We start from the raw sequence: 26,304 nt of genomic DNA on the forward strand, positions 1-26,304 counted from the left end.
GTTACAGTTGCTGTAATACATACAAACGAGAAAGAGCTTTTTCAGTTACAGACCACAATTGCTCTTCATAAAATATGAAAGCATCGCCGGTTACAAAACAGTCCGCCGATCCTAATTTAATATTAATAACCCTCTCCGGGAAATGTGTTGTCATTTCTTCAAAGATTGATCTCTATTACGCTTCTCAAATTTTCATAAATCAACGTGACTTTCATCTGTATAAGCAATAAAGCAAAACCTTGTATAAGTAATAAAGCTCCCTCGAGCCGTACGCCGCCGTTTAATGACAATAAGCTAGAAAAGATGAGTTTTTGGCATCGTCAACTCGAAGTAATATTAAAGTTATCGCAATAAAACCGAATTTTATATTATTATTGTAATTACGTGACTCGAATCTACAAAGTAAGCCGAAAACCGTCTATTTACATTATACATCGTTGCGGCGAAACCTTGCTATTATTAAAATTTCACGACGACTTTACGACACTACGAGGTAAAGGCTAATTTAAGGAGAAAATTTTAATTAACGCCGATAAAGAATGGCTTGAGCGAATGACGATAGAAAAGGTTGGCGGGGTGCGCTAAATAGGTAAATTAAAAACAATTTTACGCTCGTTTTTTAAACCTCAGCTTTATGTACGGTCATTAACAAGAATTAGTCACTGCCTTTATTAAACTCAGCAACCACGCCGTAATCTGCAATAAATTTCGGAAGCAATTTTCCTTTCGGTATTCACATGGAAATTGGAAACGAAACTGACGAGGTCGGTGAGAAAAAAGGATATGAGAAAACACGAGTATGCTTATTTAAGTAAGTCGATTTACTCATTTCCTTTAGTGGAGGGGTACTACACTATCATAATAAGAAATGTTATCTGCATGCAAAGAAGATTTTGAGGAATAACGTTTAGTTAAAATTTTTGTTTTAAATGTTGGGTTGGTAGTAGTTAGGTTGGTATGAGTGTGAATGATGTTACGTATAGAAAAAGACGAATTTTTAGTTTATTCTTATTATCAACGATTAATTTCAGTCGAATATGCATTCCACTTATTATTAAATATTAATAGAAAATAAAGATATTATCACAGGTTATGGGCCCAGTCACGAGAAACATAATATTTTTTACTGACGATGAAATTCAAGACGATCATTATGCTAAAATCCATCGAAATGTACGAGATAGCTATTGGAACAAGCTCAAAACCAGATTCAGATGCAAAAGATGAATGGAATGGAAAAGATGCAAAAGCAAAAAGATCGTAGTTGGAATAGACGAGTAGGGTTCTGCGTGGGGCACGTAGGTAGATGCACGTAACTTCAAGAATTTCTTAACACAAGCTTGCATTTACACGATAATATTGTACACCCTGTACATAAAATATCATGAACAAAGTTAGGTTGGTATCCCTGCATGGACTTTATTGTATTCTGTGGTATCACCGAATAGGTGCTTCAAAATTGCCGCGATTGACGGCAGATAAAAGTATTTCAGTGGTACCTGTAATTGTAACAATTAAAATAGTTTGACGGGAATCGGGTAAACTCGGGTTTTGGTTATGAAATCACTACTGGAATAAACGAAAAGCGGATGAATTGTTTTAAATTTTTATACTGTGAATGAGTCTCCCTTTTAAAACAGCGTTCACACGGTCTATAAATAAAATAACGTCCACATCGTTACCTTACAGAGAAAGGAACGAGCAGCCTCGATTAACTTCCGCAAATTCCATTGAAATAACTACAATAATGTTCATTAACACCTGCCACACGAAAAGAAAAAATTTGACATGAAAACTCTATCTGGGTCGCACAATGGATTCGAATCGACACACAATTAATCTATTGACAAAATCCCTGAAAGAAAGAAACGCTTGTTTGGACATATTACCCCGCAAGATGAATATTTCGATGGCTGTTCGGGCGGTAGAAACTTTTAACCTCTAATACGAAAAGAACCTTAACGCCTCGCTTCCTTTTTCAACTTGATAAACCTTTTCCGTAGTCGGGCACGCGTTAAACTTCTCACACAAAGTTTGATGAACCTGCTCCTTCACAGATTGATTATAAAAAATGACAAACTGCGTCTTAATTAAAACAAATAGGGCTAACTGCCTGTAATTTAGCGTAAACAAATGTACACGTTTTTCAACCGTCGCGAATACTAGCAGCAACAGCAGCCCCGTTTACTAGTCGTCTTCAGTATTTAAGGAAACTTCCACCACTAAATAAACTCCTTCTTTAAACAAAAATTCCAAATAACTCACCGGTGACGGAAAGCACAATCTAAAGAACAGAATCAAGGGAGTTATATGGAGCGACAAGGAGTTGGGAAGGCTAAGCTTGCAACGTTGCGACTTATATGCAAAAATTAACGCTATAAATTTGTTGTTTTAGAAAAAGCGGTTGGTCCTATAGTTAAGGGCTATGTGAATTATAAAAGCCAGTATAAGTGAAGAAGATTAGTGCCAACATTCTTCGGCGATAATTAGCAAAGCGGTAATAAGTAGCAATATTAACTCAGGTCTGCGAAATTAAAATCCGAGACGATGGGCCAAGGTTGCCAGTAATAACAGTTTGAACAGCAAAAGGTACTATTTTATACTTTAAATCGTTTACGGTTTGAGCGCGTTATCAGTAAATAAATTAAACTGAATCGCCATCCGTATATCTGCATGCGTCTGAAGGAACGGTTGATTATTTACATTAGTTTGCTTAAAATACCAATAATCGCAAAACTTATTTATGGACGTGCGATACAAGGTTTTTTGTGTCGCAGTAAAAATTGGAAAGAGAAAGTTAAAATGTTCATTTTGAAATTTATATTTCTGCGTACTCATGACCGGGACTGGAGTCATTGACCTCGGATGACTTTCAAAATGGAATATGATACCGCAAAAAATGAGATCATTTGAAGTTTGATAACCTTAAAAATAAAACATGACAACATAATAAATTGCAGTTGATCTTTGATGACCTTGAAAGTAAAGTAGTACACCGCAACAATTAAAATGATTGACATTAGATGACCTTGAAAATAGATCTAAAAATTTCATTGACCTGGGATGACCTTGAAAGTAAACTTTTACACCGCAACAATTGTGGCAATTGACCTCTGACTATCTTGAAAATGGAAAATGACTGCACAAAAAAATGAGATAATTGTCCTTCGTTGACCTTCACAATGGCGTATGGCATCGCAAAAATGGAGGTCATTTAATTTGTATAGCCTTAGGAATTTAATATGGCGCTACAAAAAAAAGGTCTCTAATTACCTTAAAAATTAACTAGGACAACACAAACACGAGTTCACTCATTGAACTCTGATGACCACTGCAAAGAAACTGAGGTCGCTGACCTTTGATAACGTTGAGATGAAATATGACACCTCCGAAAAACTGGACCATTCACCTTGAAAATGAAGTATGACAAAAAATAGAAAAAACAAAATTGACCTCCGGTGACTGAAAGTAAACTATAATATCGCAAGGGAATGGATGTTATTGAACTTGAATAGCCTTCGAAATAAAATATGACTCCTTAAAAGGTCATTGATTTTGAAAATGAGGTCATTGAACTTGGATGACGAAAATAAAATAAGTAAATGAAATTGCAAAAATGTGGTCATTGGCCTTTGCTAACCTTGGAAATCAAATTCGAGTATGACACCACAAAAGTGGGTACATTAGTTTCTTATGACCTTGAATATGACACCGAAAAGAAGTCATTGAGCTTGGATACCCTTAAAAATAAAATGGCACCATAAAAACGTCCTGGAAAAGTGAAATAAGGTACGACAAATAGGTTCATTGAACTTTTATGACCTTGAAAATAATATCGCGTTAAACATGGGATCATTGTCCTTTGAAAGTGGAATATGATCACACAAAAAAATATGGGGGTCATCAACCTCCAATGACCTTGAAAGCGAATGCCCTTGAATTTCACCTCGATCTACTTTCCAAGATCACCGCCACGTGGCACACGACCTTTAAACTTTACCTTGACCTATTTTGCCAAGTCCCTACCAGATGATGAGTGGCCTTGAACGGAGCCAGGTTCGGCCTTGTATATCTACTGTCAGGAAAACCAAGATTTCCAGCCACTATTAATGATGAAAACGTTTATTCAAGCTCAACTGGAGTATATACAAGAAATGAACAAATTATAAGTACCTTCAAGCAATTAGAACGGAGCGAATTCAATTAGTAGAGGCGATCAAGGCCGACAAGAACCAGGAGAAAAAAGAAGCTCAAGGGAAAGAAGAATGTAGCAGTGCATCTGAAGAAGAAAGAAACAATGGAGAGCTTGGAGAAAGTAGGACAGAAACCTGAAGAAATCAGGACCTGACAGGGAAGTGTAGCGGAAATTGCCAATGGAATAGGAGGAGAAGAGAAGTTATCTAAAACACAAGAAGGTATTCAGTTAAGGACAAGAGGAATAATGAGAAGAGGCTACGAAATTGAAAGAAAGAAGGAAAAAAACACCAGAAAATTTTAACAGTATTATAAACTTACACGCAACAACCTCACTCTTGCCCAACCAAACCCATTAAATTATTTTCTCGTTCGAATTTGATTTCGATTCAGTTGGCTCAACAACATGAGGGGGTATTGTAACGGGCGTTTAATATTTTCAATTTAAAGCTGTATTTACTACCTACATTATAAAGGTTCAGATTGTGTCTTTAATGTTATAACTTTAATAATCATATTATGTTAGGTCAAAGTACCCATAGTAAGGGAAGTGAGAATCTAGGAGAAGAATGATAGCACTTGAAAGGTGAAGAGTTCAGCGTTGTTTAATTACTAGGTGCCATTCTGAAGGGACGCTAATTCATTGGCAAAGATAGGTAGGGATTAATCCGGAGAAAAATTTTGGGTTGATTCAGTCACTGACCAAAAATTAATCACGCAGACAGCCACAAAATTCGGTCTGGAGCAGCCAGGGACTGGAAAAGTACCCTAAGCGAATTAATTAAACGTGTTATTGGGATCTACTCCAAACAAAGGATTATGTGCAAGTAAAAAAAAACATTACCGCCTACTAAATGTAGTTCGGACGTATGAATTAAGGACGAGTTCAAAGAACCATTGAAGGCAGTCGTCGTTAAGATCCAATTTGCCATTATTCATTAGGGATTTTCCTGAAATATCATCTCCTGACGGCCGTACCAAATCTGCCTTTTATCCCAAGAATGTTTTGTAGAAGGTACTATTTGTCTTGTTGTCATTGTCTAAAAGAAAGTTTGGTTTTTCTTTCTTAAAGATGCGAATCAATGGGCTAATTGAAGCCGCTGGTATTAAGTAGATTTACCGTTTATGAACTCATTGAAATTGGATTTGCTCAAAATTAGTTTTTCATTTAAAATTGGTTTATTATAGTTAAAAAAAGAAATATCCATATAAATGGATTCAACTTGATTAGCCATAAGCGGAATTTTTTATAAAAAACAAAAGTCTAAAACTCCCCGTTTAAAACTGTTGAAGGGTAGAACTCATAGAATAAAGATTAAAGCAGGGAAAAATGCACAAAATTTGAAGCAAAGAAATGCTAGGAGAATCATTTAAAATTGCGAGTGAAGCGTGGATTCAGTCATCAAAAAACAAATCGAGTCCAAAGTAAGGAGTAAGTATCTTAATTTGGCCAATTAACGCGGTGAAAATAGTGAGACATTTATTAAACACTTGACTTGGCTGGCATCTTGACTACAGAAAGACATCTCCAGGCCAACACAAACGCGCTCTCAAAGAAAGTATCCGCATTTAGAACTTAACAGTCCTTCTAAAGACGGTTTAACAAAAACTTTAATCTCATTAAGAGAATCTGCAGCGGAAAAAAAAAAATAAGTTCGTATAATTGCGAGCGGAGACATGATGCTCCCTTGTAAATTTAAAAAGAAAACCCCCTATCCTTCCGTATATTTGATTAGATCAGTTCCTTAAGAGATGGCCAATAAAATTCCATTATTTCGGTACGGCTCATTTGCTCGTATATTAAATTCCTATTTCTCTTATCGGCGGATTTTCTTATATGTTACGTATCCCTAAATGTCTCATAAATCTTCGCGGCGTTCCCTCAAATGACTTTAAATTTGCAGTAGACTTGCTTTCGTGTGCTCTGTTCAAAAAGTTATAAGATCGAAATTCTTTTTGAACTTTTCTCAAACTAACTTGTTTACTAAACTAAACAACTGATAAAGTGCAAAACTTCAGATAATCAGCGCGGGATCGGTGCCCGACGATAATCTGCGGGTTCTGCGCCCGCAGATAGTGAAAGTAAAATTCAAAAACAATACTAAAATGCCACAAACAACCGGGATCACCTGGCAAACAGTGAAAAAGCGAAAATTGCAGCTCTCACCAACAGAGACTGATGAGGGTGAGTTTAACTTTCAAATTTCTACTCAAAACCGGTACCAACCACTAACAAACGAAACACCGCAAACTGCGGAAGACAGTATGAGTACTACCCGTGAAGCTAAAATCCCAAAGCCACCACCCATTTATATTTATGGTGTAACTGAGTTCAAAGAAATGACTAAATTCATAGCTAAGGTTATTGAACCGGAGCAGTATCACTGCAAAACGTTACCAGACAACACGATTAGAATAAATCCGCACACGATAGAATCGTACAGAGCAGCTGTAAACCTCTTACAAGACGAAAAAGTCGAATTTCATACGTATCAAATAAAACAAGAAAAGGCATACAGAATAGTAATTCGATACCTTCACCACTCCATACCCGTTAGCGAAATAAAAGTAGAAATTGAAAAAAGAGGCCACGTCGTTCGTAACATATTTAATATCAAACATAGATCAACTAAGGAACCCCTTTCAATGTTCTTTGTCGACCTAGAACCAAGTAACAACAACAAGACGGTATTTGACGTTGAACTCTTATGTAACATGAAAGTTAAAATAGAACCACCAAATAAAAAAACAGACATAATCCAGTGCACGAGATGCCAGGCCTATGGACACTCCAAAGCGTACTGTAATAAATCCTTTTACTGCGTCAAGTGTGCAGGGCAACATAACACAACTGTCTGCACGAAGCCAAGAGACACTCCGGCCAAATGTGCTCTTTGCGGTGGCGATCATCCGGCAAACTACAAAGGCTGCACGGTTTACAAAGACATCCAAAACATCAGGAACAAATCAAACAAAAACTACCCCCAACACCGGACTCAAACCCAACACTCTACAGCGTCAACACACGAAACAAACTCTCAGCCAAATTCCCCTCAAAGTCAAAATAAAACTTATGCAGAAGCCGTAAAGCAGACACATGAGAGCACGGATACAACTCTAAAAGAATTTCTAAACAGATTCGAAGCCATGTTCACCCAACTGATGCACCAAAACAGTATGATTTTAAATCTACTAACGACTGTCCTCAACAAATCCACCACAAATGGCTAAGTCACTCATAATTGCAACATGGAACGCCAACGGACTTCGACAACATTGCCAGGAAGTTGAAACATTTATTAAGTTAAACAAAATTGATATTATGCTCGTCTCAGAAACACACTTTACAGAGCGAAGCCACTTTAAAATTCACAACTACAGTACGTACTATACACTACACCCGGACGGCACCGGACACGGCGGTGCAGCGGTAATAATTAACAACAAAATTATCCATCACGAAATTGAGAAATATCAACAAAATCATCTGCAAGCGACAAACCTCGAAATCCAAACCTCCATTGGGACTATGAAAGTATCGGCAGCATATTGTCCTCCAAGGCACAACATTAAAAAGGAGCACTTTCTGAATTTTTTTGAAACTTTAGGGAACAAATTCATAGTAGGGGGAGACTATAATTCAAAGCATACGAGATGGGGTTCAAGACTAATAAATCCTAAGGGAAGGGAACTACACAAAGCCATGGAAGAGAAAAATTGTGGGTTTCTAAGCACTGGAACGCCTTCATATTGGCCTTCCGATGTTAATAAAACTCCCGATCTCCTAGACTTTTTTATCACAAAAGGAATTTCGTCCCTCTACACCCAAGCAATATCTAAACTAGATTTGTCTTCTGACCATACACCTGTTATAGCCACGATAAGCGCAAGCGTAATAACAACGCCCAAAAAGCCCTCTCTATATAACGCGAGAACGAACTGGGATTTTTTTCGAGAGCAACTTGAAACCAACTATCAACTAAAATGGCCACTTAAAACGGAAAAAGACATCGACGAAGCAATCAACCAGGTTACTTGTATTATCCAAGAAGCAGCCTTCCGTTCAACACCAAAACCAAAAGAAACAAACGAGGCAAATGTTAATATACCGCTACAAGTAAGGGAGAAAATCGCTGAAAAAAGAAACTCCAGAAGAGGGTGGCATCGCAGCAGACATCCAAACGACAAGACAGTTTATAATAGAATAACCAAAGAGCTAAAACAGCTAATGTTTCAAATCAAAAACGAAGCTATTGGAGAGTACTTGCACACCTTGACACCAAACTCTCAAAGTGATTACTCATTGTGGAAAGCGACAAGGAAATTAAAACGACCTTGCCTGCAAATACCGCCAATCCGAAACAAAAACGGCTCCTGGGCTCGGGACAATAAAGCTAAAGCTGAAGTATTCGCCGAACATCTGTCCAACATTTTTCGACCACATCCACCCGAAAACAACGCGGATGAGAAAGAAATATTAGACTTTCTGGAAGCCCCAATGCAGATGTCACGTCCAATAAAACACATTAGACCAAGGGAAATCTGGGACGAAATAAAACTTTTAAATACCAGTAAAACCCCCGGATACGATCTAATAAGTGCCCGCACATTGAAAGAACTTCCCAGGAAAATCATAGTAGCTCTGACAGAAATCTTTAACGCTGTATTACGAATCCAGTATTTTCCAATCCAATGTAAGTTTGGACAGATTATACTTATACCAAAACCGGGAAAGCCTCCCCAGGAAGCTGCATCTTACCGACCAATAACACTTCTGTCATGCTTATCTAAACTACTAGAAAAGTTAATATTAAAACGCCTTAAGCCATTAATCCACGAAGACATTACTCCAGACCATCAGTTCGGCTTTCGAGAAAAGCACTCGACAGTAGAACAAGTTCATCGAATTGTCAAGATAATAGGAAATGACTTAGAAGAGAAACGGATATGCTCAGCAGTATTCCTGGACATCAAGCAGGCGTTCGACACTGTATGGCACATCGGTCTGTTGCACAAAATCAAAAAACATCTTCCTCATCAATATTACCTGCTTTTCAAATCATACCTCTCGGAGCGATATTTCCAAGTTAAACAAGACCAAGAGTTGTCGGAATACTACTTAATACAAGCCGGAGTGCCCCAAGGAAGCATTATGGGTCCCATACTGTATCAGCTCTATACTGCGGACATACCAACCACCGAAAATACAGTAACTGCCACATTCGCAGACGATACGGCAATTTTGGCATCGCATAGAGACCCTTTGGAGACAACTAATAGGTTACAAAGCGCTTTAAATCAAATAAACATCTGGACTGAGAAGTGGAGAGTTAAAATAAATGAAACCAAGTCAGCTCATGTAACATTCACCTTGCGACATATCGATACTCCTAACGTACATTTAAACGGAGTTATAATTCCAAAACAGGAAAAAGTTAAATATCTAGGTATTCACTTGGATCGACGCCTCACATGGAAAAACCACATCATTGCTAAAAGAAATGAAATCAATATAAAATTGAAAAGGATGTACTGGTTACTGGGAAGAAGATCAACACTCACCATTAACAACAAACTACTACTGTACAAAGTAATGATCATTCCTATATGGACATATGGCATCATGCTGTGGGGTTGTGCCAAAGCAAGTAACCTAAACATAATTCAACGTACTCAAAATAAAGCCCTAAGAACCATCGCCGACGCTCCATGGTATATCAGAAATGAGACGTTACATAACGACTTAAACATAACAACAGTCAAAGAAGAGATAAGGAAACGCACTGAGAACTACATCGCACGACTACATCGGCACCCAAACCCATTAGCTATCAACCTTTTGTTAGATGAGGAGCCCAACAACCGAAGACTACAGATAAACCATGTGTTAGATAATGTGTAAAAATTTTAAAATTGTTAGGGAGTAGCTCCAGTGGGAGCAACCCCATTCAAGTCAGAATCTTTCACAACTTTTGCTTGTTGGCCTAAAAGGCTAGTTGTAAATTAATTGTTTCAGTAAAAAAAAAAAAAAAAAAAAATTTGCAGTAAACGAGCTCTCTGGTCCCCGGTTGATCGAGATCGTTTGTGTGTCCTTTTAATTAGTAAACTAAATTACACGTAAACAATGGTAGATCGTAATTAAGAGCCAGAGTGTAAGGACGTATCTAGTTGTTTTCCGGCGCTAATTTTGTTTTGTAAGGAGAATGTCGCATCTCACGTTTTGTGCTCTAATTACTATCTCCATAGCTTGCGGCCTTTTAGACGACTAAGGAGCAGTTGTATAAGAAGAAGAGTTTTCTAATTACATAAGTACACAACTTCTTCACATTCCATGGTTTAAACGTTTAGAGTTATTTATGTATTCGATTGATTGACTTTTTTCTTCCAAACTGGCCAAAATTCATGTGTTGATACTAATTTTAGTCGCATCCCATTAAAGGAAAAGTTAGTAGTAGATTTAAATAAAATAATTGATTATACTATTGGTCATTAACAAATTAAAAAGAAGTATAAGTTACTATTGCAATTAGTAATATGTAACATACAAAAATAATAAAAATTAAAAATTGAGAGGGCCTATTTTCCCTTAAAGTATGTGGCTAGTGGAATTTCAAGAATAAATCTGTAAGGATTTGGTGGAATTAAAGAATGTCCGGTCTGCGCCTTTTCAATTCTTTAGAGCATTGTTTTCATAATGGGTTTCTGATTATCTCGAGACGAGATGGCGAAGTAGAGCCAAAGTCAGTACCTTAATTAGCCTTATTTACTCCAAACCACTGAATAAGCGTGAGGTCATTCGGTAGTGTGGGAAATGCAGAATGTAGAAAACGAACCAATAAGTAAAGGGCCGTGTTTCATTGATAAGAAGCCACTTTGTGAGTGGTGGTTAATAACAAAGGAAGAAATTAATGGATTGGATTAATGGAGTGGATTGTTTCGAGAACCCTAAGGACTCACCAATGTAATTGAAGAAAATCCGTTCACGGGCTCCCATTACACTGGTATTCCGAGTAACACCATTTTACGAAAAACATCAGCCACCCCTTTCCCATAAGAACCCACATGGCGAAAAACTTCTTTACTTAAATACTTTTTTGTCGCTAAAATGTCTATGACAAGGGCAATTAATGATAAGATCTTTATCAATTAAACGTAGAACTTCAAAGAAATTGAGATATTTTCTTTGAAATGTTTAATGCAACTTGTTCACGAAGTGGTTTTACATTCTAACAACCTTTTTACAACTCAAGTAAGCTGTTACTCAAAAGCCACTTGTGCAATTTAAGTCGTCGGTCACCGCTTTTCATTACACTTCAAGTCCCATAGTCCCAGAATTTAACAACAAAGTTTGACGATTACGCTCGTTCATTCGCCCTAATCGTCCAGCAATTTGTACGAGGTCACGCCGGAAGAAATTACCCGCGGACCGGCCAATTAAAAAAACATCTACCCTCACGAACATTTTTTTAATCAATAACATCAAATGTAGCAGCGACGAGGAAGAAATAGCAAATTTAAAATACGCGGAGGCGTGTAATAACTAACTGCGGCTTAGGGTGCGTTAAATGAGGTAAAAGAATCAAATTTGTGTAACGGGATGTGACATTGATTTTTCTTATTAAAGCAGTCGAAGATGTTGTATGTTCTGCGTGTGTGAAGTGACACTGACAATTTTGTTTTAGTTACAGTGATCTAAATAAGAATTTTTGATTGGCCAGTCTCGCGCCGGAAATATCCCTCGGGATAGAGAGAAGTTAATTACAAAATAATGCCAGAAATATCAGCTAATGTTCTTTGCATTTTCTGGATTATGCTGTAGATGTAGATGATAAGGTGTAAACAACTAAAACCTGCCCATAAATATACATTTCATACAAAGACAGAGCTTTTAAATTGGAATATTAGATGTCGAGAAAAGTACCTCAGTTTTCTGGGTTATGCTGTAATTGACAAGTGACAAACAACGGAAAGGGCAACATAATGTTATGTGTGTCGGAAATTCCCACACGGTGGCGAGGGTTTCACTATTGTGGGTCATGGTCCTAAACGGAAGATAGCCTCGAATTCGTTGTAACAGTTTAGTTTATTTATATTCAAATTTCAAAATTACCGCTTGCTACGTTAGGCAGGATATAGGTGAGATGGCGTCACTTGTACGCGTGCTTCTTTCCTCGCGCAGAATCGCGTAATTTTTTTCACTTCATTTCCGTTTTAAAGCCAACGAGGTTGTACTTGTAGAGCGTGGCATTGTGAATTCTTCTAAAACCAGTGGGTAATATTTGCCATCATTCACGTAAAATCTCTGGCAATTTTACCTGTTTATTGGCGTTGTCGAGTAGAGTAACTCAGAAGCCGTTTTCTCCGTTGTGAGGCTATTATCTGGTGGAAGTTCATCGCCCTACCTACATATTCACAACCTCTTGGATAATTTCCATATTTCATTGATTTAAGTATTTTTCATTACCCTCCTGACGATTTCAGGGGGTCCATGTAGTAGATCAATCCATGTAGTAGATCAATCCATGTAGTAGACGAATTCTTGTATGTAAATGAATTTGCATCTTGCGAATATTCTGGAGTACGAACACCTGTTGATTGTCGGCAGCCATCCGGCGTACCACCGAGTAGATAAGCGCTAACACCTAAACGATACCGGGAGCGACCAGCTGATTGTGGAATTTTCGGAAGATACGATCTTTTACACAACCTTTTTATTATTTGCTTCAATACCGTTAATCTAGTGTAACCTTCCGACGATTTATGATCGGAGCTTTGTATTTTGTTCGCATCAAGTGTTTGAGGTCGTGGCTCTCTTCAAGAGCAACGCACCTGTATTTAACGTATGGGTAAACGAGCCGGCTACGAGTAAGCTATTTTTGGCCCTTCCGGCTCATATAATCGTTCCGAGCGTTGTAGCTTGGGGTTTGTTTTTGTGTTACAGAACTGGAACTTCGAAGGAGAGCTCTTTTTCGGAGAAGACAGCGTATGTGTTATTCAAGGTAAGATTTTTAATTTACTTGTACCCAGTGTTGCCTATATGAGTTGTTATTCGGGTTAACTTAATTCAATCTTTGAATCCATTGAAATCTTAACTACATTTTTGCTCGATCATTGTTGTAGGGGGCTGGTAACGTAATTATTAGGGAAGTGTTCAGGAATTTATTTGGGGATTATTTTTGTCATTTAAAGTATTTGTTATTGTCGTATTGAAGATACATTTTATTTGCCGATCCTGCACCGTTTTGTCAGGATTAATAAATCAGAATTGCTCGTAGTGAATTTATTATTTGGCTCTCTTGTGTTTTCCCAATTTCTATACAGGAGAGGTCAGAATTTGTGCAAAATTGGGTGGCGCTCAACTAATCATTTCTAGTGACTACCAAAGATCAAAAACTTATGTTATATGCCCGAACGAACAAACCGCTGTGGAAGATTCTCATCTCGAGCCCTTCTTTTAATTAAGAATCTGAGCTAGCTGGCCGTTTATGCGGCGGGGTTTGAGTTTTACAGCGCCGAACTAACCTCACGTTATATCGTATCAAACCAACCTGCGAGTAAATAACCTAACATTAAAACGCATTGTGATAAATAAAGAAGTTTTTCGGATCTCTAAGCGTAACTGCTGGTTAAAAGCCTTGTGCGATAAATAAAATTTTGTACAGCTTACGGCAGAACATTTTGTCAGCAACCGAACCTATGTTAATAAATTGGGCAAAATTGATGTCAACACAGCGAAACACTAGCATTTTATTCCTGTGCGTAGTCACCATCTCGAGTATTAGCTTGGATCCGCTGTTTCATAATTAATTTTGTTCGAAGTAATTTTAATATTCCTAAAGGAATCGACCTATGCGAATTCTTTGCATAGAATAGATCAGGTGTTGTATATAATTTTAGTGGTACCATTCCTTTGGTTGTATTAAAATTTTGTTTTTGTTCAATTTTATGTAATGCACGTGAAGTCTTCAGCCCTTGTAAATGCAACGAAGCACTTACAAAGGCCAGATTTCTTTCAAAATTTCGTTGATGGAATTTTTTGGCAAATGATTACGGTCCTGACTGGTCGTTTGCTTGTGAAGGTTTAAGGCGCCAGCATGTGTCCAACATAAGCGAAATTAATTAGAAATATGTAACGGTCCAGTTGAATCAGATCCATCATTATCTAGCGTGCTTTTTTTGGCAGAATCCGTGAGAATTTGCCGTTAGGATAAGTTCCGGGGTGTCTGGGCAATTCGAGTTTCTGGTTCTGCGATTGGCCGAATGATTGAATTGTATTGGTCAAACAGAGCCGGATGTCCGATAAGCGTAGTTGTGGGAGTAATTAGTATAGAGGGAACAAGGCCGCGAGACAAGTCGTTTGGTACCGGTACCAATATTATTGTGCCCACTCATCTTGCTGCAACTAAACTTCCCGCCACAAGATATTTCTAAAATTTAAAGTTTCGTAATTTTTGGATCACCGGGTCAATTCTTTGCAGTTATCCAAAAATAAAGGGATAGCAAGGTGCAACATGGAAAGGAAGGGGAACAGAAGCATCATTCGTTCGCGAAGAAAATGGGGTTTACTTCAGTGAATTTTTCAGTTTCTTCCATTTCACATTTACTATATTTAAGATTCATTTAATACCCGTCAAGCCATCTGTATACCTTCTTTGTAAGTTCGTGTAAGTTAGATCGATGTTACCGATTTTATTTACTAGTTTTTTATTCTATTGCTAGAGGTCACGCATACTACCACTTTCTTTAAATTCTTCTTCTCTTGGTTGAACGCTTTCGTACAAGCTGAACTTGCCGAGACGATGTATTGCTGTTTCGTTGATGGTTACTTGTGAATCGCCAAACGGCTACGCCGAGTTAAAAGAGTCGGGTTAGTTCAAAAGAGCTATTATTCAGCTACAAATATTATAACATTTGAAGTTTTGTTAGTTTCACATATCACCGCTTGAGGGCTTTTTTCGACATTCCGACAGAAATGGTTAATTTTCTCAAAAAAATTAAAAGCGTTGGTTTGATTTTTTTTTCATGAAAAAGTAGCATTTACGGTGGCATTAAAAGCTTCCTTTTTTAAATCGATTCACCTTAGGGCCACAAATTGTATAATAAAAATCATTCCGGAAAAACTAACTTAAAAAAATTTTGAGGCTGTAAAATTTTCATTGGCCTAAAGTTTAGGTTAGGAACAACATAATCGAGATGCGGGTTTCATTTTTTTGTTAGGTTAATATAGCGGAATTCACGCACAAATCACTTTTTTAGATTCCAGATTGCAGTTACGCCCCCTAGCGGCCATTTCAGAAACTTAAGAATATTTTTCAGGTTTTTCTCGTGGCCGTTTTAGTAATAACTTTTTTTACCGCAAGCCTCTACTATGGACAGGTTCACAGATACAGTACCTCGCATTCTTATTTGGCCACCCTGTACATATGTTTTCATTGCCCTTATACTTTAAACAATTTCAACCCATACGATTCAAAAATCTCGAACGAATTGCGAGCTTCGTGCCGCCATGTTATCCGTAATGCACACAACCTTATCTCCAAACAACTGGAGCTATATAAGCGCAACAACCGCAATCAAATAGCAGCAGTTCTCGTCGGAAAGCAGTGGCCTCTAGATCTGCGATTTCAGGTGCAGCCTCCGCCTCATTTACTAACTAACTTGCATTCTCTTTCAGGGGTTATTTACGAAAATAAGGACTTTTCCGTTAATAAATTATTAAATATTGTTGTTTTATTTCCCTTCCTGTGTATCCTAGAGAGGACGATTGTTATCAAGAGCATATCGGAACAATCCAATATAAGAAAAAGGACGAATCCTAATTTATTAATCCATTTTGTGTAAACCAGCAACCCTAAAGTCAGTAATTATCAACGCACCTCCTTATTCAAAGGACACTAAAATCGAGACATATATTGAGTGTTTTACGTGTGATCAGGTCATTTTGGAATTGGATGAGACTTGTTTGAATTGATTTCAATTAATAGAAACTCCCGAGCGAATGAATGCATTAAAAACTCTCATTAGGGTGCGTTTATGTTGGAGCCGCGATAAGTGATAAGAGCGTCGATGAGAGCAGCGACAAGAGCAGAGTGCCGCGCTCTGCTTTAATGCGGTGTTTATGTTCGAGCTTCGATTAGCGCAGGACTCATCGCTCAGTAGTCAGTACATTATCGAGTTTTACGTCGTCCTTGATACTTTGGCATATGCCTGGCGTAACCGCCTCTCCCAGAATTTACTCAACTGTCGTGGGTATGTGTCCCTGGTAGAAACTAATGGGCGTGCATCTCCACCACTTTGTTGCAATTGCGTTGGGTCGCGACATATGCCAAACAGTTTGGTGGAATTTGTGGATTGGGGAGGTTGTGGAGGGGGGAGCTGACTGGATGTTGTCCGACCCGAAAGGGTACGACCACAGCTTCGCCATTGGAATATCTGCATTAGAGGGAACTCGGCTTCTAGGTGATGGCCCCTCACTCGGGCCTCCCTCCTTTGGTCTTGTTTCCTTCCTGCCTGTTTCTCCCTTTCTTATTGTTGTCCTCTCCCTGCCTTTCTTTTTGTCTCCTCCTCCTCCTCTTGGCTGCTTGTGCGACTTTTTGGAAATTACTGATCAATTCATTGAAAATGCACTAAAGTTATTCACTATAAGGCGAAAACCTTATGTTTATTTTTTTCAATTTAGTGCCAACTCCTTTCACTATTTGTCCAGAATGAACCTATTATGGTGGTTTTTGTCTTTTTGGTTCGATAATGGAGGCCTGACAAAAATTTCACTGATTAAAAGTTCTACATCCATACTCGACAAGAGCGAAGAAAATGCGTGCAGAGATTATCGACGCTATTATCGTTGGTTGGCGACTCAAGAATGATTCACTCGCTGCTCCAATATAAACAGATCTATGCTAAGTACATTTACACTTTTCTGTACTTCGCTAGTAGGTATCGACGCTCTTATCACTTATCGCGGCTTCAACATAAACGCACCCTTAGGCGGGTTTTGCAAGGAATAGCCATTCATTTTATCAAATTTCATCGATATCAGTTTAGGGGTGCACCATCTTGGAGTAGGGATTCTAGATTTTTTTTACAAAAGTTTTGAATATCAATATAACGGGCGATCAACTCATTTTTGATCGCATAGTATGATCCAAGCTTCTACCTTGTTCGTTACCTAGGTGTATGTAGTGTTGCCTATGGATTGGAAACCTTAATTAGTATTGTATTTTTTCCCAAAGCTTTTTCCAACAGGAGCTTGCATAGAATAGATATAGATTCATTCAAAGATTAAACAACTAACTGATTTATATAATTGTTGCAGTTATTTTTGTATAGTTACATTATTAATGTTAGTAGATCTAATTTATTGATGCATCTTTGCTTAGTTATGTCCAAAAGTATGGAAAAGTTTAAGGCCTGATTAAAAACCAGCTTTGCCCAATCTAGGTCCTTTGGTTACATCCATTATATGCACTTATTATTATAATGGAAATGAATGCCGAGAGCTGCCGGCCCATAAGACAATTGGTCCTCCTGCAGTGGGGGTCGGGCATGTCCTTACTTAAGCCACTGACCCATCTTGCTTGTATTGTATATCATATCACCTGCCTAAACATTTTATATATCATTGTGTTCCTCTTTGTAAATAAAAGAAAAATTCAAGGAACCTTTTGCTTATAAAGATAAAAATGCAAATCAATCTTTTATTGTCTATACATTCAGATTTACATTCCACACATTTAATATTCCTTGTTCCCCTCCTGTCATAAGTAGATTGTGCTGTAAAATTATCATTACAGATGAGATTGTAAACACAAAATTTACTTACGTATTGATTAAAAACACTACATCGAACCCTTTGCCTGTTCTCTTTCAATGTACCAAATGATTCCAGTTTTTTGTTACTTGTAGACATACATTTCAAGTGTTCTCCATCATTCCAATTAGAACCAGCTAAAATAAGTAGCTCGTTCCCCAGTAACCTGTGAGCACCTGCTACATAGCAATGTGCTTCCGATTTGCGCTAAGCAATTACATATCAATGTTTTGAACTACACAGACACTCGTTAAAATACCTTCATTGCTTTGGTAATATCACTTCTTCGAAAATGTGCATAAGGCTCTGCATCGTCAGGAGACCACAGCTGAACATCAGCAGTGTGAGTAATACAACTAATAAAATCTTTGCCCTTGTTACTATACCAGCATAATTGTTCAACCGAAGATTCTGTGTTAAATGAATCCATTAAAGCATCATCTTCATTAGTATGTTTAACATCGTACACATTAATTAAGCCATCTACAGAACCTGACATCAATTTATCAGCATCATTTGGATCAAAGACAACTTGAGTAACATCATCAGTATGCGATTCCCAATAACCACCCATCAAAGTTGTGTTTCTAATATCCCAAAACAATATAAAGGCTTCACCCTTATAAAGTTCAGTCCCTGCAGTTAAGAGACGATTATTCGCAGATGCATTAAAACAAGCTAATGTTTTAAGATCATTTGACGAGCCCTCTTCTTTCTTTTCTAGAATTAAAACATCTAAAAGCACTTGGCGTTTAAATTTAAAACACACCTGTGAATTGAACGACAAACTTTTGAGGCGTTCTCAAATCCCACAGCTGAATATTACCAAGAGATGTAGCAATATACATCAAATCGTTACTTTCTGGACTAAATTGCACTCCTATGATCGGATGCTCAAAATTTTCTAAAGTCTCCAATTTGGCGAGCCGGTTTTCGCCTAAACGAAAAATCTCGCAAGAATTATTCGATGTGCCGATAAGGATATTGCAGCTGGCATCACTAGAACGCTGTGTTTATTAAAAATGAGTCCACTCTACACGTGCATGAGGTGCATACGATGTCGCTGATAAATGTAGAATGTAAGAATCATCTTTTCGGTTAATTTCCTTCTCCGTGACTAAGGGGCAGGCATTTATAGAACTGACCGCTTCATCTTCATTTGAGTCACTGTCATAGTCCTCCAAGTTTAGTTCCGAGGAATTTTTATGGTCCATTATTTATAAATGCAACACTAGCAGTACCCAGCCATACAAATGAAAATTAGAAAAGTGAGGTTATAATTAATAATTATAAAAATTATACATGTGATTTGTGATACATGTTGGAGGGGACGATAGGTTTGTCAGTGTCTCATATACCTACTGTTCAGCAGACTAAGTGTTTGTTTACAATGAACGTATACATAAATATTTCATAAACTGTAACTCGTACATATTCGTATCGTTTCCGTAAATTTACTTCGCTGTTTACAATAAACCAAAGACCATAATAAATAGTAGTATGATCTTTAACAGTACGTAACTTTGAAACATTTTCAACTTTTGCGACTATGCGCAAGACTTCCATATCGCTTACGTATACGTACGTAAAAATTACGTTCATTGTAAACACCTTCGTATGTTTCTATCAGTTCAACTTTGCGAAATTTTTAAGTTTTATGTATTTCTTACGTATACGTTCATTGTAAACAAACACTAACACTTGTCCCAATTTTTACATAATTTTGTAAAAGTATTTTTTTTAAGTGGAGATAATCGAAACACATTTCTCATATGGAAATGGCTTGCCTAATATTTGAAAAGTAGAAAGTAGGGGGTAAGTTGTTTTCAGCTATAGTTGCAGAAATTAAGCGCTAACCTTGGGGCATACTTGCGAAAGGTGACCGCCTAGTAATCACATTTGCAGTGGCACCACGCTCAGAAAGTCCCTGAAAGGGCATGTCCGAGGGCGCCAACATGATTGAATAAGTCTGTTCTCGTGTAAACAAGCCTTAACGTAAAACAGAAGATGGTTCAGTTTGCCAGGGCAGCGTAGACACAGTTTATCACAGAATTTTTTCTGTACTAACCTAAAATTGATGTTTTTTAACTCAACAAAACTAAATTTCATTTTCAGTGTTTTTAAATGTTGTTTTGGTATAAGTAATGTATAAATGCCAAGTAATTAAACAGTACTGTGTAATTGTCGCCACACGAAAGTGCGCAAACTTGTAATAAGCGTAATTTGTAATACTCCCAAAATGAATCAAAGTATGGCTTTGGCATCTCTTACTGCATCTTATACCGATTCAGAGGGCGAAGAAGATGGTACAGAGCATGCACACGAGAATCAAGGGTCTGTTACGTTAACAACTCCAAGTGTTTCACCAGAAAACAAGTCAACGCCAACATCTCGACCATCTACACCAATACCCTCAAAAATTACTACAAAAGTTGCCAAATTGGTCTCTTACCATGATGATACTTATGTATCCGACGATGATGCAGAAGCTGATGATTTACACGGGAGTAAAACAATTGTAAATATCATTGATAAAGAAAGCACTCTTGTTGCGGAAGTCGACGAAGTTGAAGATGACGGCATTCAGCTACCCCCTGAACCACCAGGTCATTGTTCTGCCGATCTGCAAGATAAAATATTGAAATTACATGAAAAAATGCAAAACAATGCATTAGATATGAACGCATTAATTCAACAACGTAAAGATTTTCGTAATCCCAGCATATACGAGAAATTAATCCAGTTTTGTGGAATTAACGAATTAGGTACTTCAATCGTAGTCGCGCACTTGCGGTTAACTCTTGTTGTTTGCAGGTACAAATTATCCACCAGAGATATACGATCCTCTTAGATGGGGAAAGGAATCGTTCTACGAAGAACTGGCCAAGGTGCAGAAGATCGAGATGGAGAAACGTGAAAAGGATAGGAAGTCGAAAGTGGAAGTAATGTCGGGTACCAAAAAACACGACGAAGATCCCAAAAAAAGAAAAAGTAAATGGGACCAACCAGGGGGTAACAGTACATCTTCGCAAACAATTAAACCGGCCGGGTTGGTGCAGCCCTCTCTTACAAGTAGCGCTACCGGCACGAAAGGCACAGTGATATCTGCATTTGGATCACTACCTAAGAAACCGAGACCATAATGAGTTAGGAAGGGAGATCATGAAGTGTTATAGTTTATGACGCTGCGGACATTTGTAGATTTATTGTGAAAAAACTATACGAATGTGATTACATTACATTACATGTGATTAGTATTTAAGGTTAGTACCTATTATTATAAATTTGTGATTAGTAATTTTGTTTATATTATTTTTTTGGGAGCTCTAGTAAGATGTTTTTGTGAAAGTTTTATGTGCAGGCTTTTGAAAATTTGTACCCTGAAAGCTGAATTGCTGCAACAGATTGCTATAAGAGTCGGGCAACTGTTTTTAAAAACCAATACAGATTTTTTTATTGGAATTTTAAATTATCCGTGAAATGTTGTTTCTTCTGGTATCCACATGTATTTATGGTTTTGCAATATGTTTGTTTCCACCATTTTGTAATTGCGTATATGGAGTAACAATACCAGTAGCAAGGGACCTTGGTATAAGACGATTGTTTCTTTTGCTTCTCCTTGAGAAAATAAACTGGTTTGGTTTTTTTACGCAAATGGGCCTCCTATTTGCTATCATAAGGTATGATATGCTTACAGTAGAGGCATAACGTTCAGTGCCGGTTTAGGAACATTTTCTCCCCTAGGCACAGCCCTTTAAGCGCCCACCCGACCCTTAAAAAAATCCTTTATTAAAAAATTAGTCTTGACAATGGAATAGTATTATTTGCGTTTTAAGATAACAAAAAATAATAATTTTCTAAAACTGAATCGAAAAAGGTATTTTTAAATAATAAAAAGGTCATAGTTCTCTAAAACATTTTTTTTCTAGCCTTTTGTGAAGCAAATTTATCCAAAATTTCCTCAACATTTATGCGGTCTAATATATCACTATTCATGTGTAGAAGTGCCAATTCAAGTCTCATTCTGCCGAGAGAATTTCTTAAAAAGTTCATAGTAGCACTGCGATTACGTATATCAATTTGATACAAAAATTGCAGCTTCTCAGTTTTCATATCCTGTTATATAGTAGGTAAATGTACATATTTCAAAATGAATGTGTAATTACTGTTAATCTTTGTCGTAAAAAATGATACAACACTAAGGAATTGAATTTAAAAAGTAGTAAGCACATCTTTATGGGAATTTCCATTTAGTGTGCGTACTGCTCATGGCGTACGATACTTGGTGGTACACTGGCGGCTGGCGCCCCTAAATGGCAGGCGCCCCTAGGCGTGCCTAACCGGTAAACCGGCACTGATAACGTTTGCTATTGAGTAAATTTACCAAAAGAGAATGATTCTTAGTACCTAACACCATTGTTTAAAGTATTTAAACAATGCTAATACGAAGACCACAGTGCACAGATATTTGTGTTTAATTGTGTGGTAAAGCAGAACTGTACAAGCACATCTGAAAACTATTTAGATAAGTAGGTACTAAAAAGTAAAAGTCAGACATACCTATTTATAAATACTGAACACCTCTATCATGAAGAAATACCAAAAGTTAAATATATAGCGTCTGCTTTTGATATCGGCCATTGGGATCAAAAAGTAAAATGAGAGAACAAAATGTCAAAAAAGGCTACTAGCAAAGGGAAAGCGGAGGGTAGAAACTTGAGGTATCTGCGAGGGTATCTGCCGGTAAAATCGATAAGCTTCACACTGCGAATATCCTGAGAAGTTAAGTGTCGAAAGATATGCACAGGTTGTTCCAAATTGGACACTTTCTTATGGAAGCGCCCTTTATTTTAAGAGATAGAGAAAAATAGGCCTAGGTGTCTGGAGATCAATTTTAAAGAAACAATGACTGGGCCAAATAGAATTGCGCTATCTCTAATCCGAGCTCTAATCGTTTGGCCGCCAGGGAGCGTTTCTCGAATGTAGTCGATTTCCTTTATGCTCCATAACTTTCTTATTATTAAAGATAATTGATTTTCTTAGAGTACTTTTTTATGTAGAATTCATCGCGATACACAGTTTTTATGCATCAGGGTGTTTTCTTATATGACTCTAAACTGTATTTTTTGAGACGGACCATCCTATATATTTTGAAGTTTTTGCAAAGAGCGTAAAGTTCTTAGTTTTGATGCATTAAAATGTTTTTATTGCAGACATCTAGGTTTCCATGGCGAACAAAAGATGGCAGGATTGTTTAAAACGACAATTTATAATACAAAAACTACGCCAATATCCGTCTTGCCATGGAATGTCTGCTGTAAAACAAATCAAATTCTATCAAAAAGTATGATATTTAGAACAGCGAATTCAACATAAAGAAAGACCAAATTACTAAAAACGGTTTGCTAATATAACAATTTACAATAAATGTTCGAATAAGTTACCATTAACTGCAAGACAGTAACCAAGTGGATCATAAAATCAATTTCGAACTGCTGCTAATTGATAACTGGATATCTCTTTATGTTTTAGAAAATTGCATGGCATTGCAGATTATTGAAAAAGATGCGGGTTTTATTTTTCCAATTTTCCGTCTTTATTATGCAAAAAATTGAAAACTAATACGGTTGATTGGCGTAAAAAGATTTTTTCTACAAAAAACCTTAATACATTTTTGCTCTAAAATAATTTGGGGGGCCAATAATCGCATGTTATGAATTTTACATTGAAATCCCTATGGTGCGTTACGCAATTCACCACCTTGTATATATAAATGGATGTGTTTTGCAATTTTGATTATTTATCAAAACACTTGAGAATCGCAACCGATTATTGCTCGGTTGTGGCAAAATAATTGTACCTACCTACTGCGAAGTTGATACAGTGTGATTTTGTAGTGTCAAAACGTTTATTCGTAACAATGAATAATTCGTAACGTGGTCAAGAATAACGGGAAAAAGAGTTCGTTTATTTTACTATTAAATTAAAGAACAGGCTGTGTAGTATACGAGTTAGATGCACGTGTACGACGCAGTTACTATGACGACGCAAACATGTGATAGTAGGTAGTGTTGTGACATCTGCCAGCTGATTACCAAACCTGTTAACTCCGAAGCCTGCGCATAGGCTTCGAAGGGCAAGCGAGTTTAGTAATGGCCGCCGGTGGTAGTAGTTGGAGTGCGATGGATCCTTCGTTTGAGACTCAAAATGGTGCGGTGGATCGTTTAAAAAAACTGTATCCGGCAGTGAACGAAGAGAAGAGTCCCCTGCCACGTGCGTGGAGTGCGAAAGAAAAATATAACTACATCGGGTTATCCCAGAATAATTTGCGTGTACATTACAAAGGTAGGAATCGTTCAAGGTTTGGGTTAAGAAATAAATAGGTCGTCATGCAAGGAATTTTTGTATTCTGGCTATCTTTAACCGAATACTGCGTTGTAGCTTTTTTGCGTATCGTGCGTTTACATTTAAAATGCATGTCATCGACCCTGGAAGATTCTAGCAAACTGAATTGCAAACAAAGAAAATCAGCTGATTATGACATTGTGTGTGTATGTGGATATAGCAACCACAATCGACTATCCCGCACTCATTGCACCCTCAGTGTTAATGCAATCCCTCTATTAATTGGTGCATTGCGCATTTTTTTTATTTATATATTATGGAGCCTTACATTTTAATTAGCTAATTTAAAATTAGAAATCTACGTTTTTCTAATTTTATTTCATTTACGATTCGCTTCCTTTTATTAGGAAATACTTTGTGATTGTTTTTAATATTGCGACTTTAGGTATTTGTTATTGTTAAATACATGCTGTCCTTTCTAAATTCGTATAAATAAACAATACGTTTAATTTCCCCTCCTCATATTCGCAATGTTTCTTGCATACTTTAATGAATCAATTCTTTTGTTTATAAAGATCGTGTTATGTTTTGGATGCGTTCATGTTCATAGAAATATTTACGAAATATTTTACTGTTATCGTCCGTTCAATTATTCATCAATTCAATACCAATTTAGGTATATCTAGACGAAGTATTGAATTATTCAAAATTTTGCTGCGCATTCTGAATCTGTGGATGTTGTCCATAAGGGACTAGTTTTCATTGCCAAACTCGTATATATTCAATTGCCGTAATTATAATTTTCCATACTTAATCTGTGCTGTAGGTATTAGATTTCCATTTTATAACCATTAAGAAAGTCACCAGTGAGTGAATCTATGATACACTGATGGGAAGATTTAGTGTTTGCTAAGGTTTTAAAGCAATTACTTAATCAAAATTCCAGTAGGTAGGTACACTATTTTCACTTATTTTTTCATGAAAAATTATACCTAGCTTTAAGATGCACATGTGGCGTTGGTCCCACATTTATAAAATATTAGAGGCTCCCTACTTGATAAATCTTAGAAAACGGTAGGATTGCTTAAGTTATAAAAAATCATTAAAATAGTTTCTCGAAAATCAATACAATGCAAAAGACCTCGTCAAATGTTCTGAAATAAAAATTTCCAATATTGACCATTATAGGTTAAGATATACATGGTATTCCTAAATACGATGTAGGTACATACGTAATGGACTAATTCTTTGGCTTATCTTAAGACTTGATGTTTATAAAGCCTCGATATAAGCATAGGTCCTCGCATAGGTTTGTATGCGCTTCATTACCGATCTACACAGTTTTTTTTATATCCTGCAGTGTTTGAGACATTTAACTTGCATATGGAATATAAGTTACAGCCTCGGTTACAGCGAGGGCTTACATCATTGGTCAGTCAATGGAAGTGAGAATGGTGATGTCTGAGTTTTTTTCAGGGGTCATATTCCATTTTGAACCCTTGAACTTTTTTTCGGTGTCCGCTGGTAGATTCTACAATAAGAAATAAATGTTCTGATTTGTTTAGAAACTCCTTAGGGCTCTTTTTGGAATCGAATTTGCAGACTTGAATAGCATGATCGACATATCGAATTTTTTGTGATCATGTTATGATAATATCGACTTAAATCCTTATTTTTTTGTTATTTGCAACACAACAAATTTCGTGAAATTCTCGCCATTTTCGTTGTCCGGCCAAGAATTGCAGTGGAACTTTTTTTTCGAATTTTCAAAAACTTATTCCAAATTCGTCATTTTCATGTTCAAAAACCCCCAGATACCAAATTTCGTCGAAATCAGATTTTTTTCGCACCCCCCACTAGGGGTGTACCCTTTCGTGGTAGGAATTTTGAAAAAAAATTTTCAAAATTGAATAGGGCATACCCAAAAACCTATTCAAAGACCATCTTTGTAACTC

General features: G+C 37.1%; 3 protein-coding genes across 4 annotated transcripts in view; 2 read left to right on the forward strand and 1 right to left on the reverse strand.

The window, feature by feature from the left end:
• Positions 1-17,877: 17,877 nt before the first annotated feature.
• On the reverse strand, positions 17,878-19,319 carry LOC116175038 (WD repeat-containing protein 89-like). Its single transcript, XM_031493092.1, has 5 exons — positions 19,061-19,319; positions 18,774-19,003; positions 18,264-18,724; positions 18,017-18,211; positions 17,878-17,967 (listed from the first exon to the last, which is right to left on the reverse strand). Exons 1-5 carry the CDS (start codon positions 19,216-19,218, stop codon positions 17,899-17,901), a joined length of 1,113 nt encoding a protein of 370 aa, XP_031348952.1. The 5' UTR covers positions 19,219-19,319; the 3' UTR covers positions 17,878-17,898.
• A 924-nt stretch (positions 19,320-20,243) lies between these two features.
• On the forward strand, positions 20,244-21,302 carry LOC116174963 (SAP30-binding protein-like). The gene is made up of 2 exons (XM_031493001.1): positions 20,244-20,769; positions 20,819-21,302. The coding sequence occupies exons 1-2, from the start codon at positions 20,244-20,246 to the stop codon at positions 21,145-21,147; spliced, it is 855 nt and encodes a 284-aa protein (XP_031348861.1). The 3' UTR covers positions 21,148-21,302.
• A 2,530-nt stretch (positions 21,303-23,832) lies between these two features.
• Positions 23,833-26,304, forward strand: part of LOC116174142 (ran-binding protein 10-like) — a 33,262-nt gene continuing 30,790 nt past the window's right edge. The window contains exon 1 of one of the 2 annotated variants that reach the window (XR_004146039.1): positions 23,833-24,349. Coding sequence is in view for 1 of the 2 variants with exons in the window: in XM_031491965.1 (XP_031347825.1) it covers positions 24,157-24,349 (193 nt within the window). In the remaining variant the exon portion in view is untranslated. The remainder of the gene's footprint in view (positions 24,350-26,304) is intronic. The other variant, XM_031491965.1, reaches the window with a different exon arrangement.

This window comes from Photinus pyralis, unplaced genomic scaffold, assembly GCF_008802855.1.
Source record: "Photinus pyralis isolate 1611_PpyrPB1 unplaced genomic scaffold, Ppyr1.3 Ppyr1.4_LG6, whole genome shotgun sequence".
NCBI classification, from domain to species: domain Eukaryota; kingdom Metazoa; phylum Arthropoda; class Insecta; order Coleoptera; family Lampyridae; genus Photinus; species Photinus pyralis.